Raw genomic sequence first — 16,673 nt, 5'->3', positions numbered from 1 at the left:
TTAAAGAGGAAGAGGGCCACCAATTTTTTCAGTTTTGTTAAGAGAGCGAAACAAAGCCATTCAGAGTGTTGAAATGGTTAATTAAATCAAAACCTCTTGAGTCTGATTTCTTTAAAAGAGTTGTGATAGGAACCAGGGGTCACAGTGTAAATACAGCCATTTTATTTACCATCCATGTGGATCAGTGAACCTACATGTGTCTTCTGAGTTTTATATGTAATATTGATGATGGTAACATAGTGTTAAATCTGAAAATTAGACTTGACTAGTTAGCTAGTGTCTATGGTACAGGATAAAAAGAAAAACTTTACATAAGACCTCCTGGTGAACTTTTACTAAAATTAATACTTAGCCATTGACATTCCAGCATAACGCATGGCATTACCCTGTGCTTCCAAAAAAAAAGAGTAAATCTCTGTATTCCAAGCATTCATTTTTTAATTAACTTCATAATTCTGACATGGTCTGCCCTTTACTTTATGAATGACTCTATTAAGACAGAATTAGCTAGCTTAGCTAACATAAGCTATCCAGCTAGTTATATATAAACTATAGCTAACACCAGTTTAACATAGCTAGTAACCTAACTATGATGATTTCTACTGGCACACACACTCACGCAAATCTCTACAGTTGCTCAGAATCATGTAGATTAAAAAAAATTTATATTTTGTGTTGAAATGAGAGCAAAAACCACCCATTCTCTTTCTGCTAGCATACATGCTAATAGCGCTAGCATTAATGCTACAGAGCTAGCTGATGTTAACTTGACAAACTCTTTACAAATTCAGATTCGTGTAGAGCCAAATAAATGTACATTTTTTCTTCAGAATGTAAAAATGAACAAATCTACTTGTTCCCCTTTGCATATAAGTTAATACCGCTAGCATTAGCCTCTGATCCAGCTAATGTCATACTGGCGAGTAAATGTAATTTTACAAAATTATGGATAACATTTAATGAGACATGGAGACATTTAATGAGAGCTGATTTATGATGAGCTTCGCCTTTTCCTATTTCCCCCATTATATCAAAAATAGGGCTGCGAAACACCAAGTCCTCAATGGCTGAATAGAGCTTGGCTCAAAACAAATAGTTAAAATAGTTTCTAATCGCTCACCCAGAATTTTTTTTTTACAAAGTAGAAGGAAGTTTTTCATTAAAAAGCAAATAAAACTTACCTGTATGTTTCCTTTTTTCTTTAGCAAACAGGTTTTGAGTGCTGATTGGTTGGCGTGGAGCAGCTCATTGGCTGTTCACGTTCACAGACATCAGGAACGTACCTGAAGAGCTATTTTAAATTTGAACTACAGTTCAAAAGCACTCATAAATAATGCTTTATGCTGTTCTGTGTTCCAGAAATTAATGTAGTATTTTATATTAAATATGCTTACTTATTTATAAAGATTGATTTTGCCCTAATGACTTGCTCGGTAGCACCCTCTAGCGTTTAATAAACCTGGAAGACATTACAGAGTGTTAATTCTCCTCTACAAGTTCTCTGATTTAATGGTGTACACCAGCATCTGCTGCTTGTATTGGGGATGCTTGTTTAAACAATAGTGATCAGTCAGTCAGTCAGTGACTCAGTGATAGACTCTTGTAGGCTGGCCCACTGCATACTACTGGGTACTATTGCATTACAGCGCCCATGTATCTCTACCTCTAGATTTTACGATATATATTTATATAACATCTTAAAACAATCTTGCAGACATCAGGTGGCCTATTTGTACTATTTTCTTACAGTGACATTCTGAGTCTTCACCTTGGCATTAAATACTTCAGATATTTGTTTCTGTTACCACTGCTCTGAACGATTCTGACTCAAATAAAATCCTATTAAGTGGTTAACAAAATTAACAATCATAATAGCACAATAGCAACATATTGTCATATTGCCCACCCCTAATGGACAATACCCCAATGTTTATTTCCATTACTGAATTATTGCTCCACTTGTAGACCAGACATCTTAGACACAACTGACATAGAGCTATAAAAAACACTTTTACAATAATGATACATTTACTTTGACACTGTGCCATAATGTAATAACTAGTAAACTACCAGTATTCATCTTTATGAACAGGTGCCCAGAGGTAATTAACACAAAAATGACTGCAATTTAGCATGTAGGCATACACCTTCTTACACTTATTTACAGTCTGTTGGTGTCATCTAATAAAGTCATTGCGAAGAGGTGGATAGAATGACTTTGGGTCTGTGCCTGATGTTAAATTTAAAGCCGTATTTGCTGGGCTCTGTATGTGTCAAAGTCCTCTGGAAGGGTATCTGGAGAGAAAGACATGGACAGTAGTTAGAGTTGCTCGATACATAGATTTCCTCTTGAAATCTGAATGTACATTTTGTTCTCTGGCAATACAGCAATGTTACATTATAATCATAATTATAGATAATTATAATCACTCCATTGTTTATTCAGGCTGCTTACAAAAAATTGCTCCTATGTTTTGTTTTTGTTATTTTTCAAGCTGTTTAGAACGAAGTATGCACTCGTTTTGTTTTTTTTTCATCGGTTTATATACTTCAAACACTTTCTAAAACATTTAGTTCTAAAATTTAGTTTGTGTACTTTTTGCTTGGCCTCTGGTTTAAAGGACACTTTGGCCGAAATAAAAACTAACCATTGATATGCCTTGTACAGTGTCATAGTAATCTCTCAAGCAAGATTTTCTAGTTTAAAGACCAGAAACCTCTCATCTGATGATGTGTTTTGAGGGTGAGAGGAACATTTGAAAACCTACAACTGCTTTGGGGCAGATATTTGAGAACAGGCTTTTTGATTTCATTTCCACTAGCTGAAAAATGCAGAAGGAAGACCAATGGCTAATCAAGTGCACCATTCTCATTCAAAGTGGGCCCCAGCTCTTTTTCAAGAAAAGTGGCAGCAGTGTAAGCTATAATATAAAGCAGAGATGATGATGAGAGATGAGAGATGAGATACAAAAACTGATTTAGTGAAATTTTGATATGATCATCCCGAATTCAAAGTGAAAATGCATAAAATTGTGTTTTTAATTTCTGTTTTTTTTCCCCTGGGGAAGGACCCCACATGACCCCCAGTCTAATTGTGGCCAGACTACATGTTTAACCCCTTGAATCTTAGGGCGTTGTATGTATATGGGCCCACACTTCAATTCCATATTCTCATAATCACATTATGTAGATGTTAGTTTCATAGATACTAAGTTATATGTCTAAAATGAATCATTGAATTACAAGGTTTGTTCATGTTAAAACAATGAAAAAAATCTAAAAAATGACATTTACCGTTACATCGGTAGCGTAGGTTAGCCCAGATGATGTTCTCCTGTGAGAAGCAGAATACTCCTAGTCTGCCACCTCTCATAGTTGTGTCAATAATAATTCCTGTGTCAGCAACCATCTGCGTACCTTCATAAAAACGAACCCTGTACGATAGAGATCCAAAAACTCTTAAAGGTTGAGAATCAGGGTACAGTATTGTAAACTCTGCATAGTTAGCTAGTTATTTTTGTAGATGGAGCACTGTCCTCTGCTGTTGTACCTGATGTACCCATCATGAGGTCTGTGCTGCAGGAACCAGCGATAAGATGTCTTGTCCTTCCAGCCAACGTTTCTCGGATCTTTCCACAGCAGCCTCACCTGGTTGGGGGTGTCGCCTGTGTGCCACAGCGAGTTCCTCAAGTTCTCTCCAGGCCCTGTGTCTGATTTCACAGCCTAGCAAAAGGAAGAAAGTAAATATACACTACACATACAATACACAAATTATAATCTAAAGAGTAAAGATTTTATAGATCCTGGTGCATCTATCAGGAGAGATCTCATGTATGTGGAAAATACATTACATGGCCAAAAGTATATGGAGATTAAAAGCATTAAAGGAGTGGTTTGGTGAAAAATAATATACTAATATACACTGACAGTCAATAGACACCCAAAAAAGACATCCCATCATACATATAAATATAATATTTACAAATAAAGATTAATCTGTTAAATGACATTGAAGAGCTGGATGTGGTTTGAGCAGCTTGATAACTCCAGTTTAAAACTACAGAATCAAAATTTGGACACAAACATGTCTTGGCTGATTGATTATGTCTGGGCTAAGTGGAAAATTAAATTTTGTACATTTGACTTTGTTGCCGAACCATTTTCTTAATATGAAGTTGGTACGCCCATTGCTGTTCTACCCCCAGGCCTCTGTTCTAGGAACTCAGCAGTGAGTTCTGTATGCATGAACAGGCAATTTTTACACTCTCATGTGCATCAACACCCGGTTATCCCGTTCTGTGAATTTGTGTAGCCTGCTATTTCATGGCTGAGCTTCTGTCACCACACTTCCACTTCGCAATAATAGCACTTATAGTTGGCTAGGGTATTTCTAGCAGAACCAGTGACTAGTTGAACCAGTAGAGTCCTATGACGGTACTGTGTTGAAAGTCACTGAGCTCTTCACTTGGATATATTCTACTGCCTATGTTATCTATGGAGATTGTATGACTGTGTGCCTGATTTAATGCAATGGATGTTAGCAATGTGACTGAAACATCAGAATCCACTAATTAGAAGGGGTTTCCACATACTTTTGAGCATGTACTGCATCTCAGGATCAAGGTGCATTCTACTAATTGTAAGCCAACTATCATCAAGGACTTTAATGCCATAGTCTAATATGCAAAATATACGCATACCTTGAGTTGGATCCCTGGTTCAGCCACGGCTCGGAAGGGATTAGCTTGCCAGTAAATCTGCTCTACCTGCTTCCACATGACCACATAAAAACTGGAGCTGTCCTGATAACCGAATATAAACCCAGCATAGTCGTCATCTGTTACCGTATTTACATGAAATGTCCCTTCAAAGTCCACTCCATTAAAAGCTGTGAAACCTGAATGGAAAAACAAGAAATTATGAATCTTATAGATTGTACCACTGATTATCTTCACATATTGGACATTCTATTGTGTTTGAGGTTATGTGAATGGTAGATCTCCATAGACATATATTACCGATAGCCAGTCCAGGGTCACTGTTCATAGTTTGAATGATCTCCCTCCCCTGTTTGAAAGAAAACAAGTATTGCTTGCTTTATGAAGCTCACCCTTTTGTCCTTTAGCTTTCTCAAAATTGAGTGGCAGCAGATCTGACCTGGTTGAGCACCACCCAGTTTGGATCAATTTGGGCATCTCCTTCTGGGTCCAGCACTACAGTCTGGTAAGCTCTGAAGTCAGTGAGGGTGACCTCCGCATTCTCAGGGCACACATCAATTGGGTTAGCCACTGTGTCGTTGTCAAAGTCCTTTTCACACACGTTTCCAATTCCATCTCCTGCAATTCACATTCAGGGGGAAATGCAGAGATGCACTTATATGGGAATTGTGGCCTGATGCCTACATCCAGGATGGTATAAATAGGCTAGAAGGATTAAGCTCTCCTTCTCTTTTAAAGGAAGAATCAATATAAGGTTTCATTTTTGGCATCCACAACATTTTACTTGCAGTTCATCAATAAAAAAGATTATGTTGGACTTATGTGGGTTTAACAACAACATTTCCACCAAAAGGTGGCAAGAAGAATACACATTGGCTATGGCAGGGCTGATTTACATGCAGGCCAAGCTGTGGATTCACACAGCCTGTCTGTGTTACTGTGTCAAATGGGATGTGACATATTACTTGTAATAAATGGCTGCTAGATTTGTTATCTTTTTTTTTTTTTAATAAGTCTCTATTTAAGCTCACAATGCTTAGCTCTGCCTTCCTGCAGTCTGCAGTTAGTACTCGTTGAGACGGATGGGTCCGGTTCTAACATCTGATTGGCTGAGACACACTCAAAGCCCTTGTAAAGTAAGTCTGTTTGCAGAGTCAAGTACAGTAAAATTGTGAGTATATCATTACATTTTAATTTAAGATAAAATAAGATAAGATAAAATAATCCTTTATTAGTCCCACAGCAGGGAAATTCACAGATTTACATGTGTTAATGCTCATTTTCAAAAGGTGCCTTCCCAGTATTTTGTTTCCCAGTATTATGTTAGTGCCATGCTAATGCAGGTGCTACAGCACAGACATTTGAAATGTTTAATATGGACATTTAATGCATATAACTTATCGTAGCAGACATTCAGGTAAACACACTTTATAGTTTGTCTTGCTGTTTCTTCAGTAATGATTTTAATCGTGTCATGTTCTGCTCATGTAGTTGATAAAAATGCAATGCTAACAAGATTGTTCTATTAGGTTGCTATAGCTGTTAAATAATGGTAGATTATTTCTATAATATATCAACATTTGCGACCTGTACTTAGCTTGTCAACTCATTTCATTGCTTCATTGCTGTAGCTAAGGGGCTTTCGAATGTGATGCTACAGTGTGTAAGCTATTGATAGCTGTCTTTTTTAGCCCCTCAGTTCAATATTAGACCAGCCATTACTGTTTTTATATACATAAATTGCTGTTGTCGGAACAAAAACTTGTATCATCAAAATGGTAACTTTACAGGAGAAGGGAAAAAACTACTTTACTTTTAATATAAGCCAATGTAACCAGACTTTTTTTTCCAAATAATTGTGGGAATTTCTTTTGGTCCATTCATCATGACATTTACACAAAATGTAATCAATCATCTACATACAGAGTAAAGGGAAAAATGTGGACTTTTTGGTCAGATTACTTTAAGCATTAAATCTGATGAATCGGTAGTAGTTGTGACACTTGGATTAGAATGAAGACTGATAGTAACGCATGCATAAATTAGAAACTGACCATTCCAGTCTTCCTGTAGTGGGTTGGGGACGAGCCTGCAGTTGTCTGGTCCTGGAGGGAGGAGATCGGGAATGCCATCATTGTCATCATCATCGTCACATTCATCCCCCTTGCCGTCTTTGTCAGTGTCCAGCTGAGAGCTGTTGATGACTGCAGGACAATTGTCTCTCGAGTCCTGATGACCATCTCCATCACTGAGAAAATAGCCAATAAGCATTTAGATTTAACATGTAGAACCCTGGAGGAAGGAAAAGCATATAAACAATTGATCATTGGTTCCTGGTGGTTCAGTGGTATTTTGGTGATTTGGTCACCTATTATAGGTGCCTTTGAAGGTTTCTAATGAGATCCAAATGTGTTATACAGGAATGGCCCAAATTCTTGAATAGTGTTTTTTTTTTGTAATGTAGTACCTGTCCTTGTTGGTATCACAAGGATCACCAATCAAGTCATTGTCCATGTCCAGCTGTAAGAGCAAAAGAAGGGATTATGAACTTGCCACGGAGAGAACGCCTTTACCATATTGTCTGAAGTAAAATACAGAATGGGAACAAGACCTGATCAGGATTGCGAACATAAGGACAGCTGTCACATGCGTCGCCCACATTATCACCATCTCGATCAATCTGGTCGGGATTAGGAACCTTCTTACAGTTGTCCTTTTCATTTTTGATACCTGAGAAACAAAGCAGAAGCTGAAAGACCAGAGCCACATTAAGGATTGCTCAGTGTAATGGAAATACTCCAGTCAAACGTACCATCACCATCAATGTCATCATCGCATTCATCACCCTTGCCATCAAGATCGGTGTCCTTTTGGTCATTGTTTTTAACCAGCCGGCAGTTGTCACAAGCATCTCCGTAATCATCCTCGTCAGCATTTTTCTGGTTCACATTTGGAACAAGAACGCAATTGTCCTAGAAAAGCAAATAACAATATGTTGATATGAGATTTATTGGCCTTAATAAAGCAATATCTCTTTAAGCAAATGTTGGTTATTTCTTGACCAAGTGACTCACTTCTATGTTAAGGATCCCGTCTCCATCTGCATCATCATCGCATGCATCACCAATGCCATCCCTATCAGCATCTTCTTGGCCAGAGTTGGGTACAGTGAGGCAGTTATCCTGCAAAATGGCTTTCAGTGAGATTCTTGGACTTACACACTTGTACTTGGACTTGTACACTCTCAGATTCACAAGATATCAATTCAATGAACAAATCTATTTTTTTTTTACCTTAGCACAGTTTCTCTCTGGACATTGCAGTTTCTCATCAGGGAATCCATCAATATCTGTATCTGGTCCACACACATATCCATTGCCAGCCCAACCAACTCCACACTAAATACAGAGATTTTAATCAACCTTGAACAAATACAGTGGCAGACCGTTCAGTCTTAACCCTTGTGTGGTGTTTGCGTCTGTGGGACCCATTTTTAATGTTTACCAAAAGAGAATATTATGCCATTTATCATTATTTCAACCTCAGATTCCTTGGCCTCAGCTGCTAAAGGAGAACCCTACACTGGCCACTTGTGATATTTTACACATCTCATATATTTGCATAAACTGTTATGGCTGTACTCATATAATTGTACTCATACAATAATGTGGTGGGTCCACCAGACCACTACATTTAAAATATCAAAACTTTCCTCTATGTTAATGCTAATGTCTGCTATTGGGATGGGATAGTATGTCAGTGTTAAGGTAACACTGGTACACATGAGCATTTCGATGTTGTTGGATGAAAACCTCATATCTCCAAAATGGTAAAGTTACAGGAGAAGGAAGAAACCTACTTTACTTTTAATGTAAGTCAATGGAACCAGACTTTTTTCCAAGCCATTTTGGGTCATTTCTTTTAGTTCAGTCATCATTAACAGTGATGTGTCTAGGAAAGAGGTACTTAATCCTGGTAGAACAGATCTACCACCCTGGATAGATCAGAGCCAATACTTTTGGCTCATACAGTCAGAGGCCTCTGAAGACCTTGATTACCTGGATCAGTGTTAGGATTGAAGCTAAACTCTGCAGGGTGGTAGATCTTCAGGGCCAGGTTTAGGCACCCCTGGTCTAGGACCTTCAGAAGCAATGGAGTGACCTTTTTCTGTTTTTTTTTCCTCACAAAATTTGTCCCATCCATAAAACAAAACTTGATTAATTCAAGGTGATCTAACATGTAATACCTAATCAATAAGAGAACTGACACGACCATACCAGCCTAGTCACCACAGTAAAAAAAATCCTAATTGGACAGTTTACAGTTCAAGATTTTAAACTTTTTGTTTCCGGTCACAACTTAACAATGAAATAAGAGTAGTACCACAATACTTGCTGAATTTAAATACAACAAGCATGATGATATTGTTAAAAAAAATTAATTAATTCACTGATGTATTTTTTCAGTTCCCAGAAATCATTAGGCATTCTCTGAACACCTAGAAGTCTGAGGGTTTCCCACTGAACATTTATTTGCAATACAATCTGTAGTGATTTGGATGCACAACATTTGTTCCTTCTCCTTACAGCACACTCTATGTTGCCGTCTCGGTGGACGACACACTCAGCGCTGGCGTGGCAGGGGTTGGGCTGCCCATTCCCACAAGCCCTCTCTGGCTTACAACCCCGTGTCTGGTCTCCAACAAAGCCTGGCTTACAGGGTCCACAGCGGAAAGACCCCTGTCAGAAACACGTGCAAAATATGGGGAAAATGAAAGGTCGTTCACAGTTCATCAGTCACAGAAATAATGAGGCTGCAGTGGTCACTTCTTCTCCGCAGTCATTAAGAACCCAGTATCATATTATCAGTAAAAACATATAGCAAAACTGTATGATATTCCATGAAGTTATTACTGTGCATATTAATGTGGACTGATTTGATGGTGTATTTTCTAATGTTTTATTTGTATCAGATGTTGCATTACAGAGAACAGTAGAGCGCCATGTTAGCATAAATTGGATTAGTACTGCATATATTTATGATGGAATGGATTGGATTGTTAAGCAGTCACTCACCGCTGTGTTCTGACAGATGGAGTTCTCCACACAGCCTCCGTTTGAGATTTCGCACTCATTTATGTCTTTACAAAACTTTGAGGCAAGACAAGATAGGAAAAAGGTTTTCATTGCCAATTTCTGACTCACTTAAATGACACATTGAATCAAGCTTTTGTCAAAACTGTCAAAACCTCAATTGAAGAATTGAGAGTAGAAACCTGTTTGTTGGCTTTAGCATATGCAAGTCCAACTCCTTGCACCTGTGGGCCTGTAAAGCCAGCAGGACAGAGGCCACAGCGGAAACCAGGAGATGTGTTGATGCATCTTACACCCATGTGGCATGGCAATACAGTACACTGCAAGCATAAAAACTTAAACTTAAACTTAAAAAAACTTTAAAGTGCATAACAGGGTCCATATTTTGTTTAGGGCAAGCCTATTAGAATAGAAAGGGTGTTCATTTCTGTTCTTGTACCTTAGATTAACCAGATAAAATATGAGCCAATTAAATATTTGTGTTTTTTATTGTTGTTGATTTCAGTACCTCCAGTGTTCTCCTCTCAGGTTAGCTGGTCACTGGTTGTGTCTTATAAGAAAGCCATTAGCTATAAAATCTTGTTTCTCCATACATTATCACAAAAAATCAACTTAAAATGAACACTATAGTAGTGTGAAAATGTCAGAGGAGACTTGCTGTCTCTTTTTCAAAGAAAATCTACAGGGATTTTTTTCCCTGTAGTATATATACACTATAGTAGTGTGAAAATGTCTTTTCAGGAGACTTGCTGTCTCTTTTTCAAAGAAAATCTACAGGGATTTTTTTCCACACCACAAAGTTCAGTATTAGAAGTTGGTTGCATTTTCTGCTTCATGTGATCAAAGGAATCCCAAACACATTCAAGGATGTTGAAGTCTGGACTCTGGAGAGGTCAGTCCATTGTTCTGAGAGCACAAGCAGCTCCTATGTTTGATTTGCAATTTTTCCTCTGCTTTGTATATTTTACTTTCACCTTTTCTGGACAGCTGCACATCCATTTAGACTTCTAGTGCTCAGTTGTTTTGTCACAGTTTTTCTTGTTTTCAATTGACTGTCTCCTTTCTTATTTGAGTGGATTGTCTCATATCTAATGTTCTCGTTCTATGTTCTTTGTCTAGATCAGAGGTAAATATTAGCAGGAATGAAGTATTGGAATGTAACAATTTTACTGATTCTTCTATAACTGATGTATGTAAAATTCACAGTCTAGAGAATTTCCTGTGATTATTTTGGACCACAAAGAGGCACTGTCAGTGTTCCACTACTGCATGATCAGTCATTTCAGGATGTCGGTGGCTGTTGGCTTTTGCCAATCGGTTGTCCTCTGCTGCATCTCACCTCATCCACCTCTGTGCAGTGGGTGCCGTTGCCCACCATGCCCTCAGGACACGACCCACATTTGATTCCACTGTCTGTCTCAACACACTCCACACCCGGGTGGCAGGGATTGGGAGTGCAAGAAGGCTTGGGCTTTGGATCCGGATTGTCATAACGCATGCCTGCAGAGAGAAATGTCAACATTAACACAGTCATTTTCTTAAAGCAAACCAAAAAATTAAGATTGTGTTTCACAATGTATCTGCCGATACTTAGTCGCTCCTAACTGAAAACAGAGACAGCTTGAGAGCAGATAAATACACATTACTCTCCACTGCTTTCTAAATGTGTTGTTGTACCGGTCAAAATTAGAACTTTTGTTGTTTTTTTCGTTTTTCTTTTTTTTTTGTTTTCTTCTATTTGCATGCATTTGCCTCAAATCAGCTATAAAAAACTATATTACATTCTGTTCATTGTGATGCAAACATATAATTACATAACCAAACAAGTGTGGAAAATAATTGTGGTCAGCGACTAGCTCTAATAATTGTAATCAGGTGATTATGTAGTAATTGTAAGAGGCCCATCATTTGCTTTTCCTGCAGTTCCACTGTGCTGCTCCTGCGCATGTGGAATGGGTTGATCATTTATTTTCCTATTTACTCAGTGTTACATTATAGGCTACTGTAGCTGTTTAAAAACTTTCACCATGCAAGCACACCCAAAATTACTCACCACAAGCCTCACACTCCATGACTGTGTTCTTCAAGAACACGATTTCCTCTATCTGTGAAGAGACAGACCAAGAAAGAGCACTAATAAACAGCACATCTTAACTTTGAGCCCCCAGTAAGGAAACACTGTAATGAAAGGCATGTAGTCTTCTTTCTTTACCTGTTGTTTCAGCAGTTCCTTGATTTCAGCCAGTGCCTGGTTTGTGCCCTTAATCTGTTTTATTATCTCTCCATCTGTGAAAGCCAATAGCATGATTTGTTTCAAGTATCAGCAACATAGAAACACTAGTAATTATAAATTGCATTGTGATTGGAAGAGTCAATGGTTTAGAAAGTACACAGAAACTTTACGTAAGTGAAAGTTTAGGCATGTCAAAAAGTATCTACATTTAAACATTCTCAAGTATATAAAATGAAAAAGTAAATGTTTTAACAGACAAAACGAAACATTTTCTTTGTTTGCACAAAGACATTAGTGGAGTCATGTAGTCACAAGAACAAGTGTAGGAACTTCACTGGCTGGAGAAAAACAAACATTAGAATTTCATGGCCTATCAAGGTCAAAATGAAAATGTAAGGAGTAAAAAAGCATGTTTTTGGAAACTGGCACTCAAAAGTTTGGAATCAGTTGTCATATTAATGATTGCTATTATTGTTTTGAACATTAAACTCATATAGTGTAGATTGTAACACTCTAAACTAGACAGCAGGGGACAGATTCACCAAAGCTTTCATAAGAAAAAACCTCTGATAGATCTTAAGACAAACGCTGATTTTATAGGAATGGGCCACATAGACTTCTTTCTAAGTTTTCTCTTACATTTTTTTTTTCTGAAAAAAAATTCTAAGTAAAAATTTGTGTCAGATTCATAAAGTACAGAATTGTTTACAATTAGTCCTTTGTGCTCTTGAGTGTGTGTAGATTCTGTTCTTGCCTAAAAACAAATACCAAACAAGAAAACATTAGTCAATGTCAGAATCTTCGTGAAAACTGTGTAAGTGGTTTTAAGAAGAAGTTTCTTCTCAAGAACAGTTGGTGAACGAGGCCTGTAGTTCTTAAATGCAGATCTCAAGTTCTCAAATGTTCTTTCTTCATTCTTTCTTATACTTTCTTAAGATATTTCTGTCAATGGCAGAAATTCGCTTTCATCATATCAGTGCCCAAGGACACCAAAATGAAGGTAAAACAAAAACAAACATATAAATTGAGCAAAGAAGAAACTGATGTGATGCTGGAGGAAATAGCCAACAGGAATTTATGTTGTGGATTATATTATGTAAAAGTTATTAAAAGTTTAAAGCTTCACCTGTTCTTACAATCTAAGATCAGTGTAAACTAGTCATGAGGTTAGGAAAATATTTATAAATTTTTCCTCTTTGAAGACTAAAATGAATTTTATTAAAAAGAATAATGTGTCTCAACTTGTTCTTTATAGATTTTTTTAAACACTTTTTTGAATCCAGCTCCAAAAGGTATTCCAAGAGAAATCAATTTCAAGAAATAAATAATTTGTTTGTTCTTGGAATCAAAAAAACAAGAACTTATTAAATTATGAATATTGTACTGTAATCATTTTGTATAGTAATTCTTTGATCAGTTATCTCAGTGAAATCTGATCTCCATATTTCAGGCATGGAATTCTGGATTTTAATTTTAATTTCTTTTTCAACTCTGTTCCGTTCATCACGCTGGTTACATTTTTATTTTCTACAGCTTCCTACATATTAGTTGTGTGAAACTGTAGAGCAGCAGCATAAAAGAATAATTTCACACATTTATCTGCGACTTTTGTAATGTTATTATTATAAAAGTGGTCCCAAACTTTTGAGTTGTGATTTGGAACTTATGTATGCTGCTGTAAGAACAGTAAGTAAAAGTAGACATATTCAATCCAATAATACAAATGTACAAATCTTTTTAAATAATACTGAAGTACAGTAATGAAGTACAATTAAGTATTTTAAACTGTATAGTGAACATAAGGGATCCAAAGTAAGGGATAGGCCTTAATCTGTTTCATGATCCACAATGTATGTTGACTTAAACTGATGACTTTTCCACAAGGCTCCAGTTCACTGCAGGAGTGTTTAAGTAGTTATCCCACAACTGTTTAATTAACCTGCAAAATGTGCAGTTTTTTCTTTTACTTGTAATGGGAGGATTTACACATCAATAAACAGAGATGTTTCCTCAGCAGTGACATCCTCTTCAGGGCTATTGGCTAGGCTCAGCTGGGGCTCAGCACAATTCACTCTAGGGTTGTTTTGGGGCGTCCTCCCCCAGAATTCTTAATAAATCTGTAAAACAGGCAAATCAAACTGCGGGCCTTTCAGGCCAAAGTGCTGCAGAGATTAGAGTTTACCCTCCTACTGCGCTCTGAATTCAGTTCACAAAGGCTTTGCTAATTTGCTGATGAGCTGAATCAGGTGTGTTTAATGAGGCAGTTTGCTGAAGTTGGCAGTGTTTTGGCTGACAGTCTGAAGTCTGACAGATGCTGTAAAATGTGCAGTTGTTACTTTTTTTGTTAAATGTGGATTTACAGTTAAAAAAAAATTGGATTAGTTCAGCATTGTTGTTTGGAAAACATTGAAAAACATAAACAAAAGCAAAGAAGAGCGAAAACACTGCTTGCAACAGAAAATGTGTGTTGTGTCAAAAACAGAGAGATTTTCTCAACAATGACATTCTGGAAGTCCTCTCTACAGTTTCTCTCTCTCCTTTCTAATAGAGGAACCGTTCATCTATAGTCATTTATGCCAATTGTAAGGTTTGGTAGAGGAGGGATAATGCTATTCTGCAATTTCCCTCTGGGATCAATAAATTATTCTGATTCTGATTCTAATTTTATGGGGTTGTTTTTCAGGGGTTGACCTAGGCCACTTAGTGAAGGGAAATCACACTTTAGCTGACCAAGACATTTTGGATAATTCTATGCTTCCAACTTTGTGTGAACAGTTTGAGGAAGGCATTTACCATTCCAGCATGTGTGAGCCCCAGTGAACAAAGCAAGGTCCATAGAGGCATGTTTGGGTGAGTTGGGAGTAGAAGAACTTGACTTGCATGCACAGAGCCCTGACCTCAACCCCACTGAACACCTTAGGGATGAACTGGAATGGAGATTGCAAGCCAGGCCCTCTCATCCAACATCAGTGTCTGACCTCACAGATGCTCTTCTGGATGAATGGGCAGAATTCCTACAGACACCCTGCAAAATTTTGTAGAAAGCTTCCCAGAAGAGTACAAGCTGTTATAGCTGCAATGGGGGGACTAACTCCATATTAGTGCCTATGGATTTAGAATGGGATGATATAAAACTCCTATAGGTGTAATCTGTAGGTGTCCCAATACTTTTGTCCATATGTGCATCTTCTACTGGCCAGAATTGATATTTGGCTTAAGTTCCTGCTTTGTGAAATAACCCCTAGGGCAGCAAAAGGCCAGAGGGCAGCCATCAAACCTCACTTCCTGTTTGCTCTTGCCCTCATTTAACAGGAAGCTGATCTCAGATCATATTTTCTTAGCGCAGCATGTGTGTGGTAGGTTGTTCTCCCCAAGGGGCTGTTCTGCCTGCCCTCTTTTGGGCATAGAGGAATGGAGATGTGGTCTTTCCATTAACAGCATTCATATTTTTCAACATGCCTTCCTGGTGAAAGCTCAGAAGATTCCAGAAAATGACCTGCTGCATATGTAATATACATCAACTCAACTTAATGATCAATCTGTGTTTGATGTTTTTGCCCTTGATTAAGAGTGATGTGGCCATAAATGAATAACAATGCTAGAAGTATATTTTGCAGGCCACCTTTATATAAGTATAGAGATCACAGGTAAGAACGGATCCCAGATCAAGTCTCTTGCTCTGAAAAGTTATAAACTTTTTAGCTTTGTCTTTTACATACTTTCAAAATGAAAAGTTCCTACATGTTTCTAAGCTTGGATGCTTAAACCTCCAAAATGTTCTTCACACATGTACAATTTACAAAAAAAAGCTCTTTTCAGAACGATCTGCAGAGAAGTTCCTTAGGGAACCAAAAGTGGTTCTTCCATGGCATCGATCTGAAGAACTCTTTTTGGCATTTTTGATGCCTTTTTTTAAATTTGCCTCCTTAATATTGCTAATAGATGCCTATACTGCAGATGTACTGGTGGTCTATTTGAAGATGTAGAAAAGAACAGAACAATATTTTCTAAAAATCCTGAAATTTAACACCTAAAAGCCTTTCAGATTGCATTTACCAAAAATTAGTAAGCATACATAAACTAATATTGTGTCTTAACTCTCTGTACTAAAGACTAATCAACTTCAGCTTAATCCAACACAATGTGTTGCATAAGCATTCAGTCCACTTTCCTATTTTCATTCTGTTCAGTTCAGACATCAATTGAAGTCACTTACCTCTTGAAGCTGCCTGCCCAGACACTAAAGGAATGCCCATGTTAAGAATTCCAGATAATAAGAGAATCCAGCGCATTTTTAATGTCCTCCTCTACCACTTGAGGGCTGTGATGATGTCTGTCTTAGTGTGAAATTCTTGCTGACCCCTCCTCTGCTTTAGTATCTCTGGACCTCTGACATCACCAATGCAGGGGCGTAGCTAGAACTTTTAGAACGGAGTGGCCAGATAAGACCCAGGGATAAAATTGCACTGCTAATAAATAAAGTGTTACTGTATAAAATTAACATAAAAATTTAATGCGTTATTTTTCCTCTGTTTGTACATCTGTCCATCATTTCCACATGAAAGTAAACTAAAAGACAAAACTGTGTTGATGTTATGTAATATAGTAACTTATGAATAAATGATGTAT

General features: G+C 37.5%; 1 protein-coding gene across 1 annotated transcript; it reads right to left on the bottom strand.

Moving 5' to 3' along the window:
- Positions 1-1,888: 1,888 nt before the first annotated feature.
- Positions 1,889-16,369, bottom strand: LOC108430075 (cartilage oligomeric matrix protein). Its single transcript, XM_017702250.1, has 19 exons — positions 16,261-16,369; positions 12,024-12,097; positions 11,865-11,916; positions 11,151-11,311; positions 9,994-10,131; positions 9,794-9,868; positions 9,305-9,457; positions 8,012-8,116; positions 7,793-7,900; positions 7,531-7,690; positions 7,330-7,448; positions 7,186-7,238; positions 6,773-6,966; positions 5,158-5,336; positions 5,019-5,067; positions 4,701-4,897; positions 3,551-3,723; positions 3,295-3,434; positions 1,889-2,295 (listed from the first exon to the last, which is right to left on the bottom strand). Exons 1-19 carry the CDS (start codon positions 16,334-16,336, stop codon positions 2,243-2,245), a joined length of 2,259 nt encoding a protein of 752 aa, XP_017557739.1. The 5' UTR covers positions 16,337-16,369; the 3' UTR covers positions 1,889-2,242.
- Positions 16,370-16,673: the final 304 nt, after the last annotated feature.

Source organism: Pygocentrus nattereri, chromosome 15, assembly GCF_015220715.1.
Source record: "Pygocentrus nattereri isolate fPygNat1 chromosome 15, fPygNat1.pri, whole genome shotgun sequence".
In the NCBI taxonomy this organism is placed as follows: domain Eukaryota; kingdom Metazoa; phylum Chordata; class Actinopteri; order Characiformes; family Serrasalmidae; genus Pygocentrus; species Pygocentrus nattereri.
The sequence above is the reverse complement of the archived record's forward strand: the minus strand, read 5'-3'. Positions and strand labels throughout refer to the sequence as shown.

What these genes read in the sequence shown, in the direction of transcription:
- LOC108430075 (XM_017702250.1), bottom strand. Translation starts at nt 16,336, where the DNA reads ATGCGCTGGATTCTCTTATTATCTGGAATTCTTAACATGGGCATTCCT. An exon ending in AGGAACTGCTGAAACAACAG is followed by an intron (nt 11,917 to 12,023) that starts GTAAAGAAAGAA and finishes GTCTCTTCACAG; the next exon opens with ATAGAGGAAATCGTGTTCTT. An exon ending in ATGTTCGCAATCCTGATCAG is followed by an intron (nt 7,239 to 7,329) that starts GTCTTGTTCCCA and finishes TTGCTCTTACAG; the next exon opens with CTGGACATGGACAATGACTT.